The 18371-nt window shown below is 41.4% G+C and overlaps 1 protein-coding gene across 1 annotated transcript in view; it reads right to left on the bottom strand.

The window, feature by feature from the left end:
* BTAF1 (B-TFIID TATA-box binding protein associated factor 1) overlaps window positions 1-18371 on the bottom strand; it is a gene marked incomplete in the record, with an annotated part of 442652 nt that overhangs the window by 161336 nt on the left and 262945 nt on the right. Inside the window, 1 exon segment of the mRNA XM_053692938.1 lies at window positions 1344-1547. Within this exon segment, the coding sequence (XP_053548913.1) occupies window positions 1344-1547 (204 nt within the window).

Genomic DNA, 18371 nt, shown 5'->3' with positions numbered 1-18371 from the left:
TAACCTAGTGATTATACAGCTAGAATTGTTATATCTATGTACCTGTGATACAGCCAATAATGCTTATATAGTATAAATCTGCTATAGTCAAATATAGTGTACTTCCCTACCTTCATAGTTTGCTAATTATATTATGGAATAATACTAACTCCTCCATATGTTCATATTTGTATTTAAAATGCAATCATCTTTTTACTGTTCATGTACATATTGCTAGTTAATGTTTACAATTATTCTATTCTCTGTATTTTCAAGTATCAGATGCTAGAAAACGTAGATGTACTAAGGTCCAAGACAGGCCATTTTATCAACTAACCTTGCTCTATATTTCATTAGATTATCTAGGTCCAATGACATTATCATTACATCTGAATGGCAGTTAACGCTAATCAGAATGAGAAAAAACCTAACATCTACAAGGGATTTAGCGGGTCAAAATCCGACGTGCACTAACTAGACGTGCATAAACTAGCCGAAGTGCAAAGGCTATAATAAAACTAAGGGACGTGCACTAACCCGAAGTGCGCGTAAACCCAAAGGCTGATGTGTAAAATTCAAACTAAACGCGAGGTTATGGAATAGACGTAGAAGCATCACCGTTTATGTTCCATGATTGTTTGAAGGAGAATTACAACATATGGTGAGATGTCATAATTTGACCGCATATCAAAAGTTATTGTATATTAATGGCCTTGATATAAGGACTACAAACATTCATGTACATTAGAGATATTCTGAGAGAACAATATGTCACAATTTGAAGTTGCATTTACTGATTTTGAATAAAAATAGTACTACATGGGGTAATAGTGTTAAAAAATATATACCAAAAAAATGAGCTAAGTACTATTCTTATTAATTTAAACAAAAATAACTTTATATAATGGTTTCACATTTATGGAATCTATAAAAGTCTCTAAAGCATAAGGGAAACAACATCTGTATTCCAAATGGGTGTCCTTAAATCAAAAAGCCAAGGGCTATAAAAAGCAGATGCACAGCTTGAAAAGGCTGTACTTTGTCTAAGATTTTATGTCGATACCGTTTACAGATGTTTTTTAAAAATCATTAGAGACACAGTTTGCCCCACTTTCGTCCCACTTAACTCAGAAGAAATCTGCATTTGAAGAGAATACTAAGACTGACTGGCTTTATACATGCATTTGAATCAAATGGTAACATACAAAACTAGTTAAAAACTATTTACAAATTACATATTGAAAAGCCTAAGAAAAATGGTATATAGAATATATCTCCCAACAATTACACACCAATAATCACTGTAAATCAATATACTCTTTAAGCAGCAACGTTAAAATACTTATACCCTTCGGCAAACTCACCAGCTCGTTGGCTTGGTCAATGGTGAATACACTGCAATTAATTTTGTTTCGAACATCAATCTCTGCATCAGCCAAGGATGAAATGAGTAATTTACACTCATTCTGCATTCTGGTAAAAGGAATTGCAATTTCATCGTAATAGAGATGCTCTGAGAGAACAGCAAGCAATCTAGGCTGTATGGCTTGGACCAGTGCCTGACATTCCTAGGGGATAAGTGGGGGGAAAAAAGTAATTGTTAAACTGGAGGTTGTGTCAAGCTGACGAATAGTCAAACATACTTAAACCAAAACGCATGGAAATGTATACCTAGTTCAATGCAAACCCTTCCCTACCAGGAATTCCAGAGAAAAACTTTATATATATCTTTTAAAGTAGACAGCCCAAGCTATTGATTTATGCCTATTTTGGTATTTTTAGTGCCACTATTTGGCCACCAAATACAATCATAGAAAAACAAATGGATTACCTTTTTACAAACTTTGGGTTTTTCACTGAAATGATTTACAGACAACAACTGCATGTATAAGACAATTGGTTGTAAAAGCTTATCTGTGATCCCCTTTGTTCAGAAACAGCAGACATTCATGTCTTTTCCATTGGTTTTTGGCAATTAGAAGGCCGCTAATTGCGGTTGCGCACAACACTATTTTTTTATATTTTTTACAATGCTTATAGTTTAGTGTAAGGATCCCCTCATCACCCTCCCACCTCCAGCAGATATTTTTCCATAGTGTAGGGACCCATCCCTCCCTCTACCTTCAAAACGATTCTCTGTGGCATAAGGAACGACAGAAAATGTGCGACACCCACCTACCTCCCTCCCACTCAACAGCAACAGAAGATAGTTACACAGTGACACAGACTATGTAACGATGAGCAATTTGGCTTCATCTGGTAAGGGAGCACAAGCCCATGCAAACACCTACCATTTCTCTCTTGAAACAGCTAATATTAGAGAGATAATTTTCTACACACTTCATACTGCTGCTTTAGTTAAGAAAAGTTAAGAACAAAACCGTATTTATTTGTGTTTGTGGCAAACAAGAAGAGCTAAAGGGATATTAAACACTTTGGGATGGTAATATAAAATGATAAATAGTATATCTATAGAAAACTCTACAATATACTTTCATTATTTATTTTGTCCCCTTTTCCAGTAATTCCATTCCAAAATTGTGAGCTTTTCAGTTCCTGTTAGAAATGGAAGTGCAGAACACTTAAATTCAAAGTTATAAAAGACTTTCAAAGGTAGCCTTTAGAATAGCACAAAGAAACATAGGTACACCAAACCTTGTGGTAGATTTGCCTGGTAAAGGCTTCTGAGTCTGTATAAAGGATACTGCCTTGGTTATGCATTATGATGTCTAAGCCTGAGACTGCAGGCCCAGATAATGAAAAGGACCCTGTGACATCTCATCTTGGAGGAAAAGCAAAGACTGAATAGTTATGAATGTCTTCATCTTGTAACAAGGAACTCTTGTTTAAGGTTTTGAGATCCAGAATGGGTCTCCTTTATAACTGAAGCAATCCCACAGGCAAGAAGGGACTTTAGACAAGTGAAAGCTCATGCTGTAGACCTCTGCTGCCACCTAAGGGTCTGATATATATTTGTCCCCCAGAGCAAAACGAAATTGCAGTAGGCTGCCCCCTACAAGAATATATTCCTGACTGAAGGCCAGACCTCAATGCCAATTCAGAAGAAGCAGCCTCATTGTCTGCTTGCTCCAAGTCACTCCTAGCTTCCAAAAAGACATGGGAGTAGCAGAAGCGGAGGTATTTGTGGGAGCAACAGATCTGTTAGACGATAAACACCCTGAGGACCAGTTCTGGTCTGTAGATCTCTTATCCTAGGGCAACAAAGCACTTTTTTCAGTACTGGGGAATAGCATCCAATGCTGGGCCAAACAGTATAATCCCCAGAAAAGAAAAGCAAGCAGCTTGACCAAGAATTGAGCCACAAGGCAATCTAGCCAATACAGCTGAGGCACCACTTGGTATTAAAACAAATCAACTCAACAGATGCATTACAAAGAAAGCCATTAGCAATCTCAATAAGCATTAATTGGTCCTGAATTTCTTCAGCAGAGTCAGGATATGATGCAGAAATCTCTACCAGGTTTTCACACTATTCAGAAAGAGCCAATACAACACTGGCAGGTATACATATAAAACTCTTTCTTTCTTGGTAGTGATAGTCCACAAAATCCTATTACAAATGGGAATCTATACCCAAGATGTGGAATCCACAAATAAAAAGGGTGGGATTAATAGGCAAGGCAGGCACCACCGCCTGAACAACATTTCTGCCAAAAAGAAAATGTATTCTTACCTGATAAATTTATTTCTTTTTTGACACAATGAGTCCACGGATCATCTTAATTACTAATGGGATATTCACCTCCTGGTCAGCAGGAGGAAGCAAAGAGCACCACAGCAAAGCTGTTAAATAGCTCCTCCCTTCCCTCCCACTCCAGTCATTCGACCGAAGTTAGGTAGAGAAAGGAAAAACCAAGGTGCAGAGGTGTCTAAAGTTTACAATAACCCACAACCTGTCTAAAATAAACAGAGCGGGACGTGGACTCATCGTGTCAAAAAAGAAATAAATTTATCAGGTAAGCATAAATTTTCTTTTCTTTTTTTAAGACACAATGAGTCCATGGATCATCTTAATTACTAATGGGATTCAATACCCAAGCTAGAGTACACAGATGATACGGGAGGGACAAGACAGGGAACCTAAATGGAAAGCACTACTGCTTGAAGAACCTTTCTCCCCAAAAAAAACGGCCTCCGCCGAGACAAGAGAGTCAAATTTGCGAAACTTTGAAAAAGTGTGAAGAGAAGACCAAGTTGCAGCCTTGCAAATCTGTTCCACAGAAGCCTCATTTTTGAATGTCCATGAGGAAGCAACAGCCCTCGTGGAATGAGCCGCAACTCTCTCTGGAGACTGCTGTCCAGTAGTCTCATATGCAAAACGTATGATACTCTTCAGCCAAAAAGAAAGAGAAGTAGTCGTAGCTTTATGTTCCTTACGTTTTCTTGAGAAAACCACAAACAAAGAAGACTGACGAAAGTCCTTAGTCGCCTGCAGGAAAAAACTTTTAAAAGCATGGACCACGTCCAAATTGTGCAGAAGGAGGATTAGGACACAAAGAAAGAACAACAATCTCCTGATTAATGTTCCAATCAGAAACTACATTAGGAAGAAATCCTAATTTAGTACGTAAAACTACCTTATCTGAATGGAAAATAAGGTAGGAAAACTCGAACTGTAATGTCGAGAGCTCTGACACTCTGAGCGTAAGAAAACGCAACAAGAAACAAAACTTTCCAAGATAACTTAATATCTAAGGAATGCATAGGCTCAAATGGAGCCCCTTGAAGAACTTTGAAAACTTAATTAAGACTCCATGGAGGAGTAACTGTTTTGAACACAGGCCTGACTCTGACTAAGGCCTGACAAAATGATTGTAAATCTGGAATATCCGCCAGACGTTTGCAACAAAATTGATAATGCCGAGATTTGACCCTTTAGGGAACTAGTCAATAAACCCTTCTCCAAACCCTCTTGGATAAAAAGACAAAGTTCTAGGAATCCTAACTCTACCCCATGAGAAGCCCTTGGATTCACACCAATAAAGCCTGAATCATGGTCTCTATGACTGAGTCAGAAAACCCCCGCTTGGACAGAATTAAGCGTTCAATCTCCAAGCAGTCAACTTCAGAGAAACTAGATTTGGATGAAGGAAGGGCCCTTGAATCAGAAGTTCCTTCCTCAACAGAAGTTTCCAAGGTGGCAGAGATGACATGTCCACCAGATCTGCATACCAACTCCTGCGAGGCCAAGCCAGAGCAATGAAAATCACCAACGTCCTCTCCAGTTTGATTCGAGCAGTGACCCGAGGAAGAAGCGCAAACGGAGGGAAAGGTATGCTAGACTGAAGGTCCAAGGAACCGCCAGAGCAGCTATCAGTTCCACCTGGAGGTCCCTGGATCTCGACCCGTACCTCAGGCACTGGCCGACCCCATTTGAGAATCAGGCTGGAGAACACTTCCGGATGGAGTTCCCACTCCCCCGGATGAAAAGTCTGCCTACTCAGAAAGTCCGCCTCCAAGTTGTCCACCCATGGGATTTAGATCGCAGACAGATAGCAAGAATGGGCTTCCGCCACCTGAATTATCTTGGCTACCTCAGTCATCGCTAAGGAACTCCTCTTTCCTCCCTGATGATTGATGTAAGCCACTGAGTTATGTTGTCGGACTGGAACCTGATAAACTGGGCCAAGGCTAACTGAGGCCAGGCCAGAAGAGCATTGGAGATCGCTCTCAGTTCCAGGATGTTTATAGGAAGAACCGACTGAGTCCAAACTCCCTGAGTCTTTAGGGAACCCCAGACAGCTCCCCAGCCTAGAAGGCTGGCGTCTTGTCACAAACACTTAGGACGGTCTGCGGAAACAGGTTCCCTGGGAGAGATGATCCAGAGACAACCACCATCAAAGTGAGTCCCTTGTCTCCTGCTCCAGCCGAGGAGACAAGTCTGCATAATCTCCGTTCCATTACCTGAGCATGCATAGCTGCAGAGGTCTGAGGTAGAACCGAACAAACGTGGATGATGTCCATTGCTGCCACCATCAGCCCGATTACCTCCATGCACTGGGCAACTGACGGCCGAGGAGTGGACTGAAGGGTTAGACAAGTATCAATAATCTTTGATTTCCTGACTCCTGTCAGAAAAATCTTTCATAGATACGGAATCTATTATGGTTCCCAAGAAAGTCACTCTTGTATTTGGGACTAAGGAACTCTTATTCAAATTTACCTTCCACCAGTGAGTTCTCAGGAAGGATAACCTGCCTGGACTATAATAGCATCCAGATAAGGTGAGTAGAGACCCCAGAACCTTTGTGAAGATTCTGGGACCCGTAGCAAGACGGAAAGGAAGAGCCACGAACTGGAAGTGCTTGTCTAGAAAGGCAAACCTTAAGAACTTGTGATGATCCCTGCGGATAGGAACCTGTAGATATGTGTCCTTTAAATCCACTGCTGTCATAAATTGACTCTCCTGGATAAATGGAAGAATGGTACAGGTGCAAGCCCATCATGTTGTGTCAGCAACAAGTTTCTTGAACTGATTTCCCCTAATCTAAGTTCTATAGGGTCTCCGTGCTTAGGAAGAGGAATAAAAGAATTTCCCTTTTCCTAAATTACATTAAAGGAGCCTACTCACTTAAAAGCCCTTCTCCTATTCCTGCGAGAGGGGTGACTGTCCATAGAAACAGACAACGCAACAAGCCAGTACGATGCCGCACTGGAAGCAGTAGTCACACTGACTGCAGGTTGACAATGTAGACCCTCTAACTATTAATCATAGGGTCCCGAAGGAACTACTATCCTTTGTGTTAAAAAGTTCTAGACCAACGAGGGGATTCTATTTTCCCCTGGTTATCTTCCTTCTAAGTATAGGGGAAGAAAAGGGGAGAAGAACCCTATAACCCTATCTGGTACAGGAATACTTTCACCATGACGGGTCCAACATAATATTAGAAAAACCTACTGGTGTCGGAGCCACCCAGAGTAACTAAAACTTCCTCAAGAAGCTCCTGATCAGATAAAGGCATTTACCTCATCCGAGACTGAGAATTCCTTGTCCGGTATTAACTGCAGGGAAGAAACATTCGAAATAACCACCACTGAGTCAATCACACAAGAAGACCTCTTGCACACTTTTTCCCACAGCGTGGGGGAAAAAAAAATAGACAATGTATTAAAAACAGGGCAACTCCATCTGGGCTATAAATGTTTTCTAACACCTTAGGAGATGTTGTATATTTGACCATTGTCACTATGCTCCTAAGCAGTATGTGCCTATTAGAAGAATGTTTGGAACAAGTCTATCCTCATCACCAACGATTTCTCAATAAATGAGAAATAGAAGCGGATTGGTAGAACCACATTGGAATCCAAGCCAAAAGCAAGAGACCTCTAGTAGGGTCTCCTGGACCACCTTTAATCATAAAAGATGATTTACACAAATAAAACAGCTGGATTCTTTAACGAAAATTAACACATAGAAATAAAGTTACTTTTTAAAGTTTAAAGAGACAGTAACATTTTTTGTGTGCAGAGGTAAGCTAAATTAGCCTGCAAACATTGCAGAATTTTATCAACTACGTCACTTCTTTGTTCAGACATTGCTTATGATTTTGAGAAAGCAATGACTTGTGCAGCAATTCCAGATGGAAATTGCAAGGAACCGCAGGGCGCTGCATTTGAGATAGAAAATGTAATGTATACCTCCTTAATCAATCTGCCTCACATATGGCAGAAATTGCAAGGAACCACAGGGCACTGCATTTGAGATAGAAAAACTAAATTTATGCTTACCTGATAAATTGATTTCTTCTATGGTAAGACGAGTCCACGGAATCATCCATTACTTGTGGGATATTATCCTTCCCTACAGGAAGTGGCAAAGAGCACCACAGCAGAGCTGTCTATATAGCTCCTCCCTTAGCTTCACCCCCCCAGTCATTCGACCGAAGGTACAGGAAGGAAAAGGAGAAACTACAAGGTGCAGAGGTGACTGAGTTTAAATCAAAAAAATATAATCTGTCTTAAAATGACAGGGCGGGCCGTGGACTCGTCTTACCATAGAAGAAATCAATTTATCAGGTAAGCATAAATTTAGTTTTCTTCTATAAAGGTAAGACGAGTCCACGGAATCATCCATTACTTGTGGGATACAATACCAAAGCTACAGGACACGGATGAATGGCAGGGACAAGACAGATGGTTAAACAGAAGGCACCACTGCTTGAAGAACTTTTCTCCCAAAAACAGCCTCCGAAGAAGCAAAAGGTATCAAATTTGTAAAATTTGGAAAAGGTATGAAGCGAAGACCAAGTCGCTGCGTTACAAATCTGTTCAACAGAAGCATCATTTTTAAAAGCCCATGTGGAAGCCACCGCTCTAGTAGAGTGAGCTGTAATTCTTTCAGGAGGCTGCTGTCCAGCAGTCTCGTATGCCAAACGGATGATGCTTTTTAGCCAAGAGAGGTAGCCGTAGCTTTTTGACCTCTACGTTTTCCAGAATAGACAACAAACAAAGAAGATGTTTGACGAAAATCTTTGGTCGCTTGCAAGTAAAACTTTAAAGAACGAACCACGTCCAAGTTGTGCAATAGACGCTCCTTCTTAGAGGAAGGATTAGGACACAGAGAAGGAACAACAATTTCCTGAATAATATTCTTATTAGAAACAACCTTAGGAAGGAATCCAGGTTTGGTATGCAGAACCACCTTATCAGCATGGAAAACAAGGTAAGGCGAGTCGCATTGTAATGCAGATAGTTCAGAAACTCTTCGAGCCGAAGAGATAGCAACTAAAAACAGAACTTTCCAAGATAGAAGCTTAATATCTATGGAATGCATAGGTTCAAACGGAACCCCTTGAAGAACTTTAAGAACTAAATTCAAACTCCACGGCGGAGCAACAGGTTTAAACACAGGCTTGATTCTAACTAAAGCCTGACAGAACGACTGAACGTCTGGAACATCTGCCAGACGTTTGTGCAGTAGAATTGATAAAGCCGATATCTGTCCCTTTAAGGAACTAGCTGATAGCCCCTTCTCCAATCCTTCTTGGAGAAAAGACAAAATCATAGGAATCCTGATCTTACTCCATTAGTAGCCTTTGGATTCGCACCAATAAAGATATTTACGCCATATCTAATGATAAATTTTCCTAGTCACAGGCTTCCGAGCCTGAATCAAAATATCTATGACTGACTAAGAGAATCCCCGCTTGGATAAAATCAAGCGTTCAATCTCCAGGCATTTAGCTGCAGAGAAACTAGATTTGGATGGTGGAAGGGACCTTGAATCAAAAGGTCCTGTCTCAGTGGCAGAGTCCATGGTGGAAGAGATGACATCTCCACCAGGTCTGCATACCAAGTCCTGCGTGGCCACGCAGGTGCTATCAAAATCACTGAAGCTCTCTCCTGTTTGATTCTGGCAATTAAACGAGGAAGGAGAGGAAATGGTGGAAACACATAAGCCAGGTTGAACGACCAGGGTACTGCTAGAGCATCTATCAGTACTGCTTGAGGATCCCTTGATCTGGACCCATAACAAGGAAGTTTGGCGTTCTGACGAGACGCCATCAGATCCAATTCCGGTGTGCCCCATTGATGAATCAATTGTGCAAACACCTCCGGATGGAGTTCCCACTCCCCCGGATGAAAAGTCTGACGACTTAGAAAATCCGCTTCCCAGTTCTCCACTCCTGGGATATAGATTGCTGAATGATGGCAAGAGTGAGTCTCTGCCCATCAAATTATTTTGGTAACCTCTATCATCGCTAGAGAACTCTTTGTTCCCCCCCTGATGATTGATATATGCTAGTCGTGATATTGTCCGACTGGAATCTTATGAATCTGAAGTGCGTTGAATATCGCTCTCAGTTCTAGAATATTGATCGGGTGGAGAGCCTCCTCCTGAGTCCACAAACCCTGTGCTTTCAGGGAGTTCCAGACTGCACCCGAGCCCAATAGGCTGGCGTCCGTCGTCACTATAACCCATGCTGGCCTGCGGAAACCCATTCCCAGGGACAGATGATCCTGTGACAACCACCAAAGAAGAGAGTCTTTGGTCTCTTGATCCAGATTTATCTGAGGAGATAAATCCGCATAATCCCCATTCCACTGTTTGAGCATGCATAGTTGCAGTGGCCTGAGATACAAGCGAGCAAACGGAACTATGTCCATTTCCGGTACCATTAGTCCTATTACCTCCACACACTGAGCCACTGACGGCCGAGGAATGGAATGAAGAGCTCGGGCAGGTGGTTAAAATCTTTGATTTCCTGACCTCCGTCAGAAAAATTTTCATGTCCACCGAATCTATCAGAGTTCCCAGGAATGGAACTCTTGTGAGAGGGATAAGTGAACTCTTTTTTACGTTCACCTTCCACCCGTGAGATCTTAGAAAAGCCAACACGATTTCCGTGTGAGATTTAGCTAGTTGGTAAGTTGACGTCTGGATTAAGATATCGTCCAGATAAGGCGCCACAGCTATGCCCCGCGGCCTTAGAAGCGCCAGAAGGGACCCTAGCACCTTTGTGAAAATTCTGGGAGCCGTGGCCAACCCGAAGGGAAGAGCCACAAACTGGTAATGCTGGTAATCCAGAAAGGCGAACCTGAGGAACAGGTAATGATCTTTGTGTGTAGATACGCATCCTTTAAGTCCACGGTGGTCATATATTGACCCTCCTGGAACATTCATATCTGAATCTGTCTGAGGGAACATATTTCCTAAGTCAGAAATCTCTCCCTCAGCCAGCAAATCCCTCACTTCAGAACATTGTGAGGGTACATCGGATATAGCTAATAAAGCGTCAGAGGGCTCAGCGTTTGTACTCACATCAGACCTGCTGCGCTTCCCTTGCAACCTAGGCAGCTTAGATAAAACCTCTGTGAGGGTAGTATTCATAACTGTGGCCATATCTTGCAAGGTGAAAGAATTAGACGCACTAGAAGTACTTGGCGTCGCTTGTGCGGGCGTTAATGGTTGCGACACTTGGGGAGAATTAGATGGCAAAACCTGATTCTCTTCTGACTGAGAATCATCCTGCGACATACTTTTAGTAGCTAAAATATGTTTTTTTACAATTTATAGACCTTTCAGTGCATGAGGGACACATTCTAAGTGGAGGTTCCACAATCGCTTCTAAACATATTGAACATTGACTTTCCTCAATGTCAGACATGTTGAACAGGCTAGTAATGACCACAAACAAAGCATGAAAACACTATTTATTGAAAAAAATAATCTTAAAAAACGGTACTGCGCCTTTAAGAGAAAAAAAGCATACACGTTCTGCAAAACAGCCTAAACATGCACCAAATTTCTCACATTTTTTATGTAGACACACTATAAGTAGTTAAGATTGCACAACAATTTTTTTTTAATAATTAACCCCTTAATTACCAAACCGGATCGAAAATAGGCCCAGATCCGGAAAACAAAACTCAGCACCTTGCCACAGCCCTGCTGTGGCCCTACCTGCCCTCAGGGATCGACAGTGTGGGGTAAAAGCTTTGATTTGGCCCAAAACATACACCAGGGCCCTCAGAAGTTAGAGCTTGCAGCTTGCTGACAAACTGCGCATCTGAGGCGCGAAAATAGGCCCCGCCCATCTCACTCGATGTTTCCTCAGCCTTTTATAACTAGCCATGTGTGCCCTAATAAAGTTGCCCAAAACGTTCATTGCCCACAAAAAACGTTACAGCACTCCCTTCAAAAAAACGTTTGCTCACAAACATTTGTCATTCAGTGTCAACCATATACGAAATTGGCCCCATATGCAAGCTAAGTAATGCCCTTCTTTTAGCTCTAGGATTACTGCTTACCCTTACCCTCCTGGGTATAATTTCAGCCTTTCTGAAATACAGTGTCACTCCATAAAAAAATATGACTGAACATACCTCATTGCTGCATAGCATGAAACCGTTCCTCACACTGAAGTTTCCTGTACTCCTCAGCCTCTGTGGGAAACGCAATGGACCTTAGTTACAAATGCTAAGATCATCATCCTCCAGGCAGCAGTCTTCATCCATCTGCTGCCTGTGAGTAAAAAGTACAAATCGGTACCATTTAAAATAAACTCTTGCTTGAAGAAATTAAAAACTAATATTTTATCACCTCTTTCACCCTTCCAAGTACTTAGAGTAGGCAAAGAGAATGACTGGGGTGTGGAGCTAAGGGAGGAGCTATATAGACAGCTCTGCTGTGGTGCTCTTTGCCACTTCCTGTAGGGAAGGATAATATCCCACAAGTAATGGATGATTCCGTGGACTCGTCTTACCTTTAAAGAAGACATGTAATGTATACCTCTAATCAATCTGCCTCACATATGGCAGAATACTTAAAAAGGTAAACCTTTATATTCTTACGAGGTCAGACATACATATTCTTACGAGGTCAGATATGGTTGAACATGTATGGGAGAATTGTCAACACTATTAACTCTGTCTACATTCCAGCTTGACCCATCTGAGGCGTCAGAAAGCCTCTATACAAATCCTGACCTCCTTATAGCGCTGACTTGAGCGCAAGAAATTATACAAGTACTCGTTTCTTCCGATAACCGGAAGTGGAAGACAGGAAGTGTTTGCTATGAGGCGCCATCCTCCATTCCTAGCGATTAGTTAGAAGTTAGGAGGGAGAAGATAAATACTTTTGCGCCGTTTACAAGCCCCGCCCCTCGTGGGCGTTACTCGAGTCGTCTCCAGGTCGCCATATTCTGAACAAAAGACACCGGGAGCAAAATGATAGATCCTACTCAAATTAAAAGAAAGATCTTTACCCCAGATAACCAATGCTAGTCCGCTGTTATCACTCGCGAAAACACCACTCTCACTGTTATTACATAAGCAAATAGAAACATAAGATGTAATCTCCCGGTCTAAGTATAGCCTTTTGACCCTTGCACTTACCAGAGAAAAGAACAAACAAGCTTTGCAACTGGTGAAAATCCTTAGTAGCATGAAGGTAAAACTTTAATGCCCTGAGCACATCTAAATTATTCAACAACCTCTCCTTTGAAGATCAGGGGTTAGGACATAAAAACAGCACCACAATCTCCTGATTTATGTTGTCAGTCGAAACAATCTTAGGCAGGAAACCTGGCTTAGTTCAATACCGCCTTATCCTGATGAAACACCAGATGAGGATCACTCTGAAGAGCCAACTCAAACTCTACCGACAGAAGAGATTGCTAATAAAACACTTTCTAGGAAAGTAACTTAATATCAAGGAAATGCATAGGTTCAAACAGAGCACGCTGCAAAACGTTAGAGCATGCAATTTTAAGCAACTTTCTAATTTACTCCTATTATCAAATTTTCTTCATTCTCTTGGTATCTTTATTTGAAAAGCAAGAATGTAAGTTTAGATGCCAGCCCTTATCTGGTGAACAGTCTGGGTTGTTCTTGACGATTAGTGGATAAATTCACCCACCAATAAACAAGTGGCTGGCTAGTTAGCTTAGATGCCTTTTTTCAAATAAAGATAGCAAGAGAACGAAGAAAAATTAATAGGAGTAAATTAGAAAGTTGTTTAAAATTGCATGCTCTTTCTGAACAACAAAAAAAATTTTTTGGGTTCAGTGTCCCTTTAAGAACAAGATTAAGACTCCATGGAGGAGCAATTGGTTTGAATACTGGTCTGATTCTAATCATAGCCTGAACAAAGGATTGGACATCGGCAACAGTGACAACTTTTTATGTAACAAAACAGAGAGAGGAAATTTGGCGCTTAATGGAACTAGACGAGAGACCCTTAACAAGTCCCTCCTGAAGGCAAGCAGGATCCTGAATGGGAGGAAAAGAAGAGGTGCCTGAAGGTGCAATAACGAATGCACTATCAACAGAAGACGAGTAAACTATATACTCTCAAGCCAAGGTGCACATCCAGTGCAATAATCAGCAGACCGAGGCTTCAGAGCCGCTCGCTGACTCAATCCACTCTGAAAAGCAGCTGGGCTAGAAGAAAAGCACGTCCTCCAAATAGTCACCGGAACCAGGAAAGGATACGACAGTTATCTATAGGATTTTACCTACAGGTGTGCTAGTAAAACTCGTATGCCAATTTCCAGTATCCAAGAACAAGGTACGGATAAAGAGTGTTTTATTTAAAAACAGTTAAAATACAAAGGAGCACAGCAACGCTTTTCTCAGGGAATGTGCCGTTTCATCAGGCTGTTGAAGGAACAAAAGAATATGCAGAATTTTCACTTTGTGCCAAGAGAACCCACGGGCAGCACCTTATGATATACGCCTGATAACAAGTTTACGTGCCAGGACAAGTGTCAAAGACACACAGAATCCTCTCTGATAGAATTAGCCATTCAATCTCAACGCAGTCAGCCTCAGAGAATCTAGATTTTGGTAAAAGAACCGACTTTGAGATAGAAGGTCCATTCTCTGAGGAAGATGCCACGGAAGATGCCACAGAGGAGCAGATGTCATTCTTCTGAGTTCCAAGCCCTGCGTGCTCACACAGGGGCTCTCAATATCACTGACACCTTCTCCTGTTTGATCCTCATCACAACTCGAGGAAGTAGTACTATTGGAGGAAAGAGATAAACCAGACGATAAGCCCAGGGAACTGCCAGAGCATTCCTTACCTTCACTTGAGAATCCCTTGATCGAGATCCGTACTTCGGAAGCTTGAAGCTAAGTAATGCCATGAGATCTATTTCCAGATACCCTCATTGAGAAACAATCAGGTTGAACATCTCATGATCTCTTCCTAGTTCTCCACTCCTGCAATGTGAATTGTGGAGATCATCAAAGAACAGCAAGTCCCCCCTTGGTGGTTAACATAAGCCGCAGCCATGACATTGTCTGACTGAAATCTAATAAAATGGACGGAACTCAGTTGGGACCATACTAGAAAGGCATTGCAATTCAATTTTTGGACATATAATTATTTAATTCTGAAAAAGATACTATTGTGACTGATCTACATAGAAAACCCACAGAGGGAAACACTATCCTAAATTTCCGGTCATGCCACCCCAGGCATGTTCTTAGGGCTATCCCCAAGGACCAGTTTATCCGTACTAAACGGATTTGCTCCACTGATGTTCTGTATCAACAGCAATGTAAAACATTGAAAAGAGATTACTTGATAGGTGCTCAACCCCGATGCTCAACTAAGACAGCAGTCGATATCCCATGGGATTCCCTTTTGACCTATAAAAAGCTAAATAAATTAAAAAGGCAAAAAAATTAAAAATGAGAAAAAAGATATGTTTGATAAAATCATATTCAGTACCCCTTACAGTTTGGAATTTAAGAATGTTTGCAATATAATTAATGAGTGCCTTCCCATTTTGAGTATGGATCCTGTTTTAGAACAGGTTATTTCCACAGGCATACAGTGTGTGTCAAAAAAGGCAAACACCATAGGAAACTATATAGCTCCGTCTTATTTACCTAAAATAAAAAAAATGACAATGAGGCTCAAGAGAAGGTTAGGATTCTTTAAATGTAGAGCGAGGTGATGTAAAACCTGTGATTATGTAGTAGAGGAAGAGATTTTCACGTCTAATACCACTAACAGAACATAATATCAAGTATGGGTTGAACGGTTGGTCTACACATGTCATACCTTTGACCTGTAGGGGGTGCCAAATCCAATACATTGGACAAAAAGGGCCCTAAAAGAAAGGGCATTGGAATATAAGAGATATCGAAAACCCTGAGGTTTTTACCTCAGTGGCATCACACTTTAAGAATGAGCATGGTGGGGATTCTGCCCTTGCTTCATTTCAAGCAATTGATCATGTACCTTTTTTCCAAGAGAGGGGGAGATAGGGAGTACTTGTTAAGCATAAAATAAGTGAAATTGATATTTTATCTCAATACCATTGAGATAAAAAGATTGAAGCTTATGTATATGTTTATATATTCTTCTATGCACTAGAATACATAAGGAGGTTAATTTATCTATTTGTAAAGAAAGCATATTAAGATTTGTTTATTCATTGTATTCTCATCTGTGTTTGCATAGAAGTATGGAATTATATATTCAGTAGCTCCTTGTTATTAACATTCCGTATTTTGCCTTGACTTTACCGTCTTGTTTTTCAACAATATTATGTATGTAGTCTATTACAGGGTTAATATGGTCAAATGTGTTTTCAATTAGTGATTACCTTTAAATAGACTACGGACAGGCCAATCAATGTAGCATGAAACGTGTATGCCGTTTGCTGTCCTTCTGATCATTCGTCTGTTGAATGATCAGTATCTGTTTACCCTGTATCGTTTGCTTTTATAGTGCACTTATTTTTGAATAAACACTTTGTTTTTGATGATCTCGCTTTTGGAGGATCTTTCTTTCCCAGCGTAGCTGGATCTTTATTTCCTAGAACGGCATTGCAGATCGCTCTGAGTTAAGGAATTTTATTAGGCATGGACACTTCCTGAGAGAACCACACTCCCCGAGCTCTTCTAGAGTTCGAAACTACTCCCCAACCAGAGACTTGCATTCGTAGTCATCTCCCAGGATGAGAAAAGGAAGCTTTATTCCCCCACTCTACCGGCTTGGACGCCAGCCACCAAGATAGGGATTCCCTGGTAACAGGATCCAGATTTATCACCTGAGGCAAATCCGAATGATCTCCATTCCGTTGCTTTAGCATGCACAACTGTACAAGTCGGAAATGAAAAAGAGCAAATGGCATAGCGTCTGATGCTGCCACTATGAGCCCCACTACCTCCATGCACTGAGCTACCCATTGATGGGGGAAAGATTGCAGACATGGACATGCTGACTGGTGTTTGATTTAGAGCTTACCTGTAAGGAAGATCCTCATAGCCACAGAATCTATGATCACTCCCAGAAAACGTACTCTTGTCTGACTTACAAGAACTTTTCCAGACTTACTTTCCAACCATGACTCTGAAGATACCAGAGTACCTCTGTGTAAGAGGCCGCTAAATGAGAAGATGGTGCTTGAACCAAGATATCATCCAAGTAAGGGGCCACAGGGATGCATTGCGCTCTGACCAATGCTAGAAGAGCTCACAGCATCTTTGCCAAAACTCTCTAAACTGTAACTAGACCAAAAGGGAGGAGCCGTAAATAGGAAATGTTTGTTCAGAGATATCTGAGATACTGATAATGATCTTGATGGATTGGAATGTGAAGATATGCGTCCAAGTCCATCATAGTCATAAAATGGACCCTGGAGGACAAGAGGGAGAATTGGATTGTTTGTTCCTACTCCATACTGGATTTGGTTTGTAACTGCCCCGGGTGGGTTCAGATTTGTTTGAGGAAGAGTTCCTATGTTGCTTATTCTGATGAAAGGGATGAAAAGGTCCCACTGACCTGCCTTTTGGTCTAGACTTCTTATTCTGAGGAAGGAAAGCTCCCTTTCCTCCAGTTACAGTCGAAATAATTGAATCTAATCCTGGTTCAAATAAGATCTTTCCTTTAAAAGCTAAGGAAAGTAATATAGATTTTGAGACCATACCGGCTGACCAGGATTTCACCCAAAGAGCCCTTCTGGCTAGAACAGCCAAACCTGTATTCTTGGCACTGATGCAGACAATATGAATAATAGAATCACAAATGAAGGAACTGGTCGTCTTGAGCGCCTGGATGCGATCCTGAATCTCTTCCAAGGGAGACTTAATACTTACTGAAGGTTGAAAAACATAATTTATGCTTACCTGATAAATTCCTTTCTTCTGTAGTGTGATCAGTCCACGGGTCATCATTACTTCTGGGATATTACTCCTCCCCAACAGGAAGTGCAAGAGGATTCACCCAGCAGAGCTGCATATAGCTCCTCCCCTCTACGTCACTCCCAGTCATTCGACCAAGGACCAACGAGAAAGGAAAAGCCAAGGGTGAAGTGGTGACTGGAGTATAAATTAAAAAATATTTACCTGCCTTAAAAACAGGGCGGGCCGTGGACTGATCACACTACAGAAGAAAGGAATTTATCAGGTAAGCATAAATTATGTTTTCTTCTGTTAAGTGTGATCAGTCCACGGGTCATCATTACTTCTGGGATACCAATACCAAAGCAAAAGTACACGGATGACGGGAGGGATAGGCAGGCTCTTTATACAGAAGGAACCACTGCCTGAAGAACCTTTCTCCCAAAAATAGCCTCCGATGAAGCAAAAGTGTCAAATTTGTAAAATTTGGAAAAAGTATGAAGCGAAGACCAAGTTGCAGCCTTGCAAATCTGCTCAACAGAGGCCTCATTCTTGAAGGCCCAAGTGGAAGCCACAGCTCTAGTAGAATGAGCTGTAATTCTTTCAGGAGGCTGCTGTCCAGCAGTCTCATAAGCTAAACGAATTATGCTACGAAGCCAAAAAGAAAGAGGTAGCAGAAGCTTTTTGACCTCTCCTCTGCCCAGAGTAAACGACAAACAGAGAAGACGTTTGTCGAAATTCCTTAGTTGCCTGTAAGTAAAATTTTAGAGCACGGACTACATCCAGGT

This window comes from Bombina bombina, chromosome 9 (assembly GCF_027579735.1).
Source record: "Bombina bombina isolate aBomBom1 chromosome 9, aBomBom1.pri, whole genome shotgun sequence".
Taxonomy (NCBI): Eukaryota; Metazoa; Chordata; class Amphibia; order Anura; family Bombinatoridae; genus Bombina; species Bombina bombina.
The sequence above is the reverse complement of the archived record's forward strand: the minus strand, read 5'-3'. Positions and strand labels throughout refer to the sequence as shown.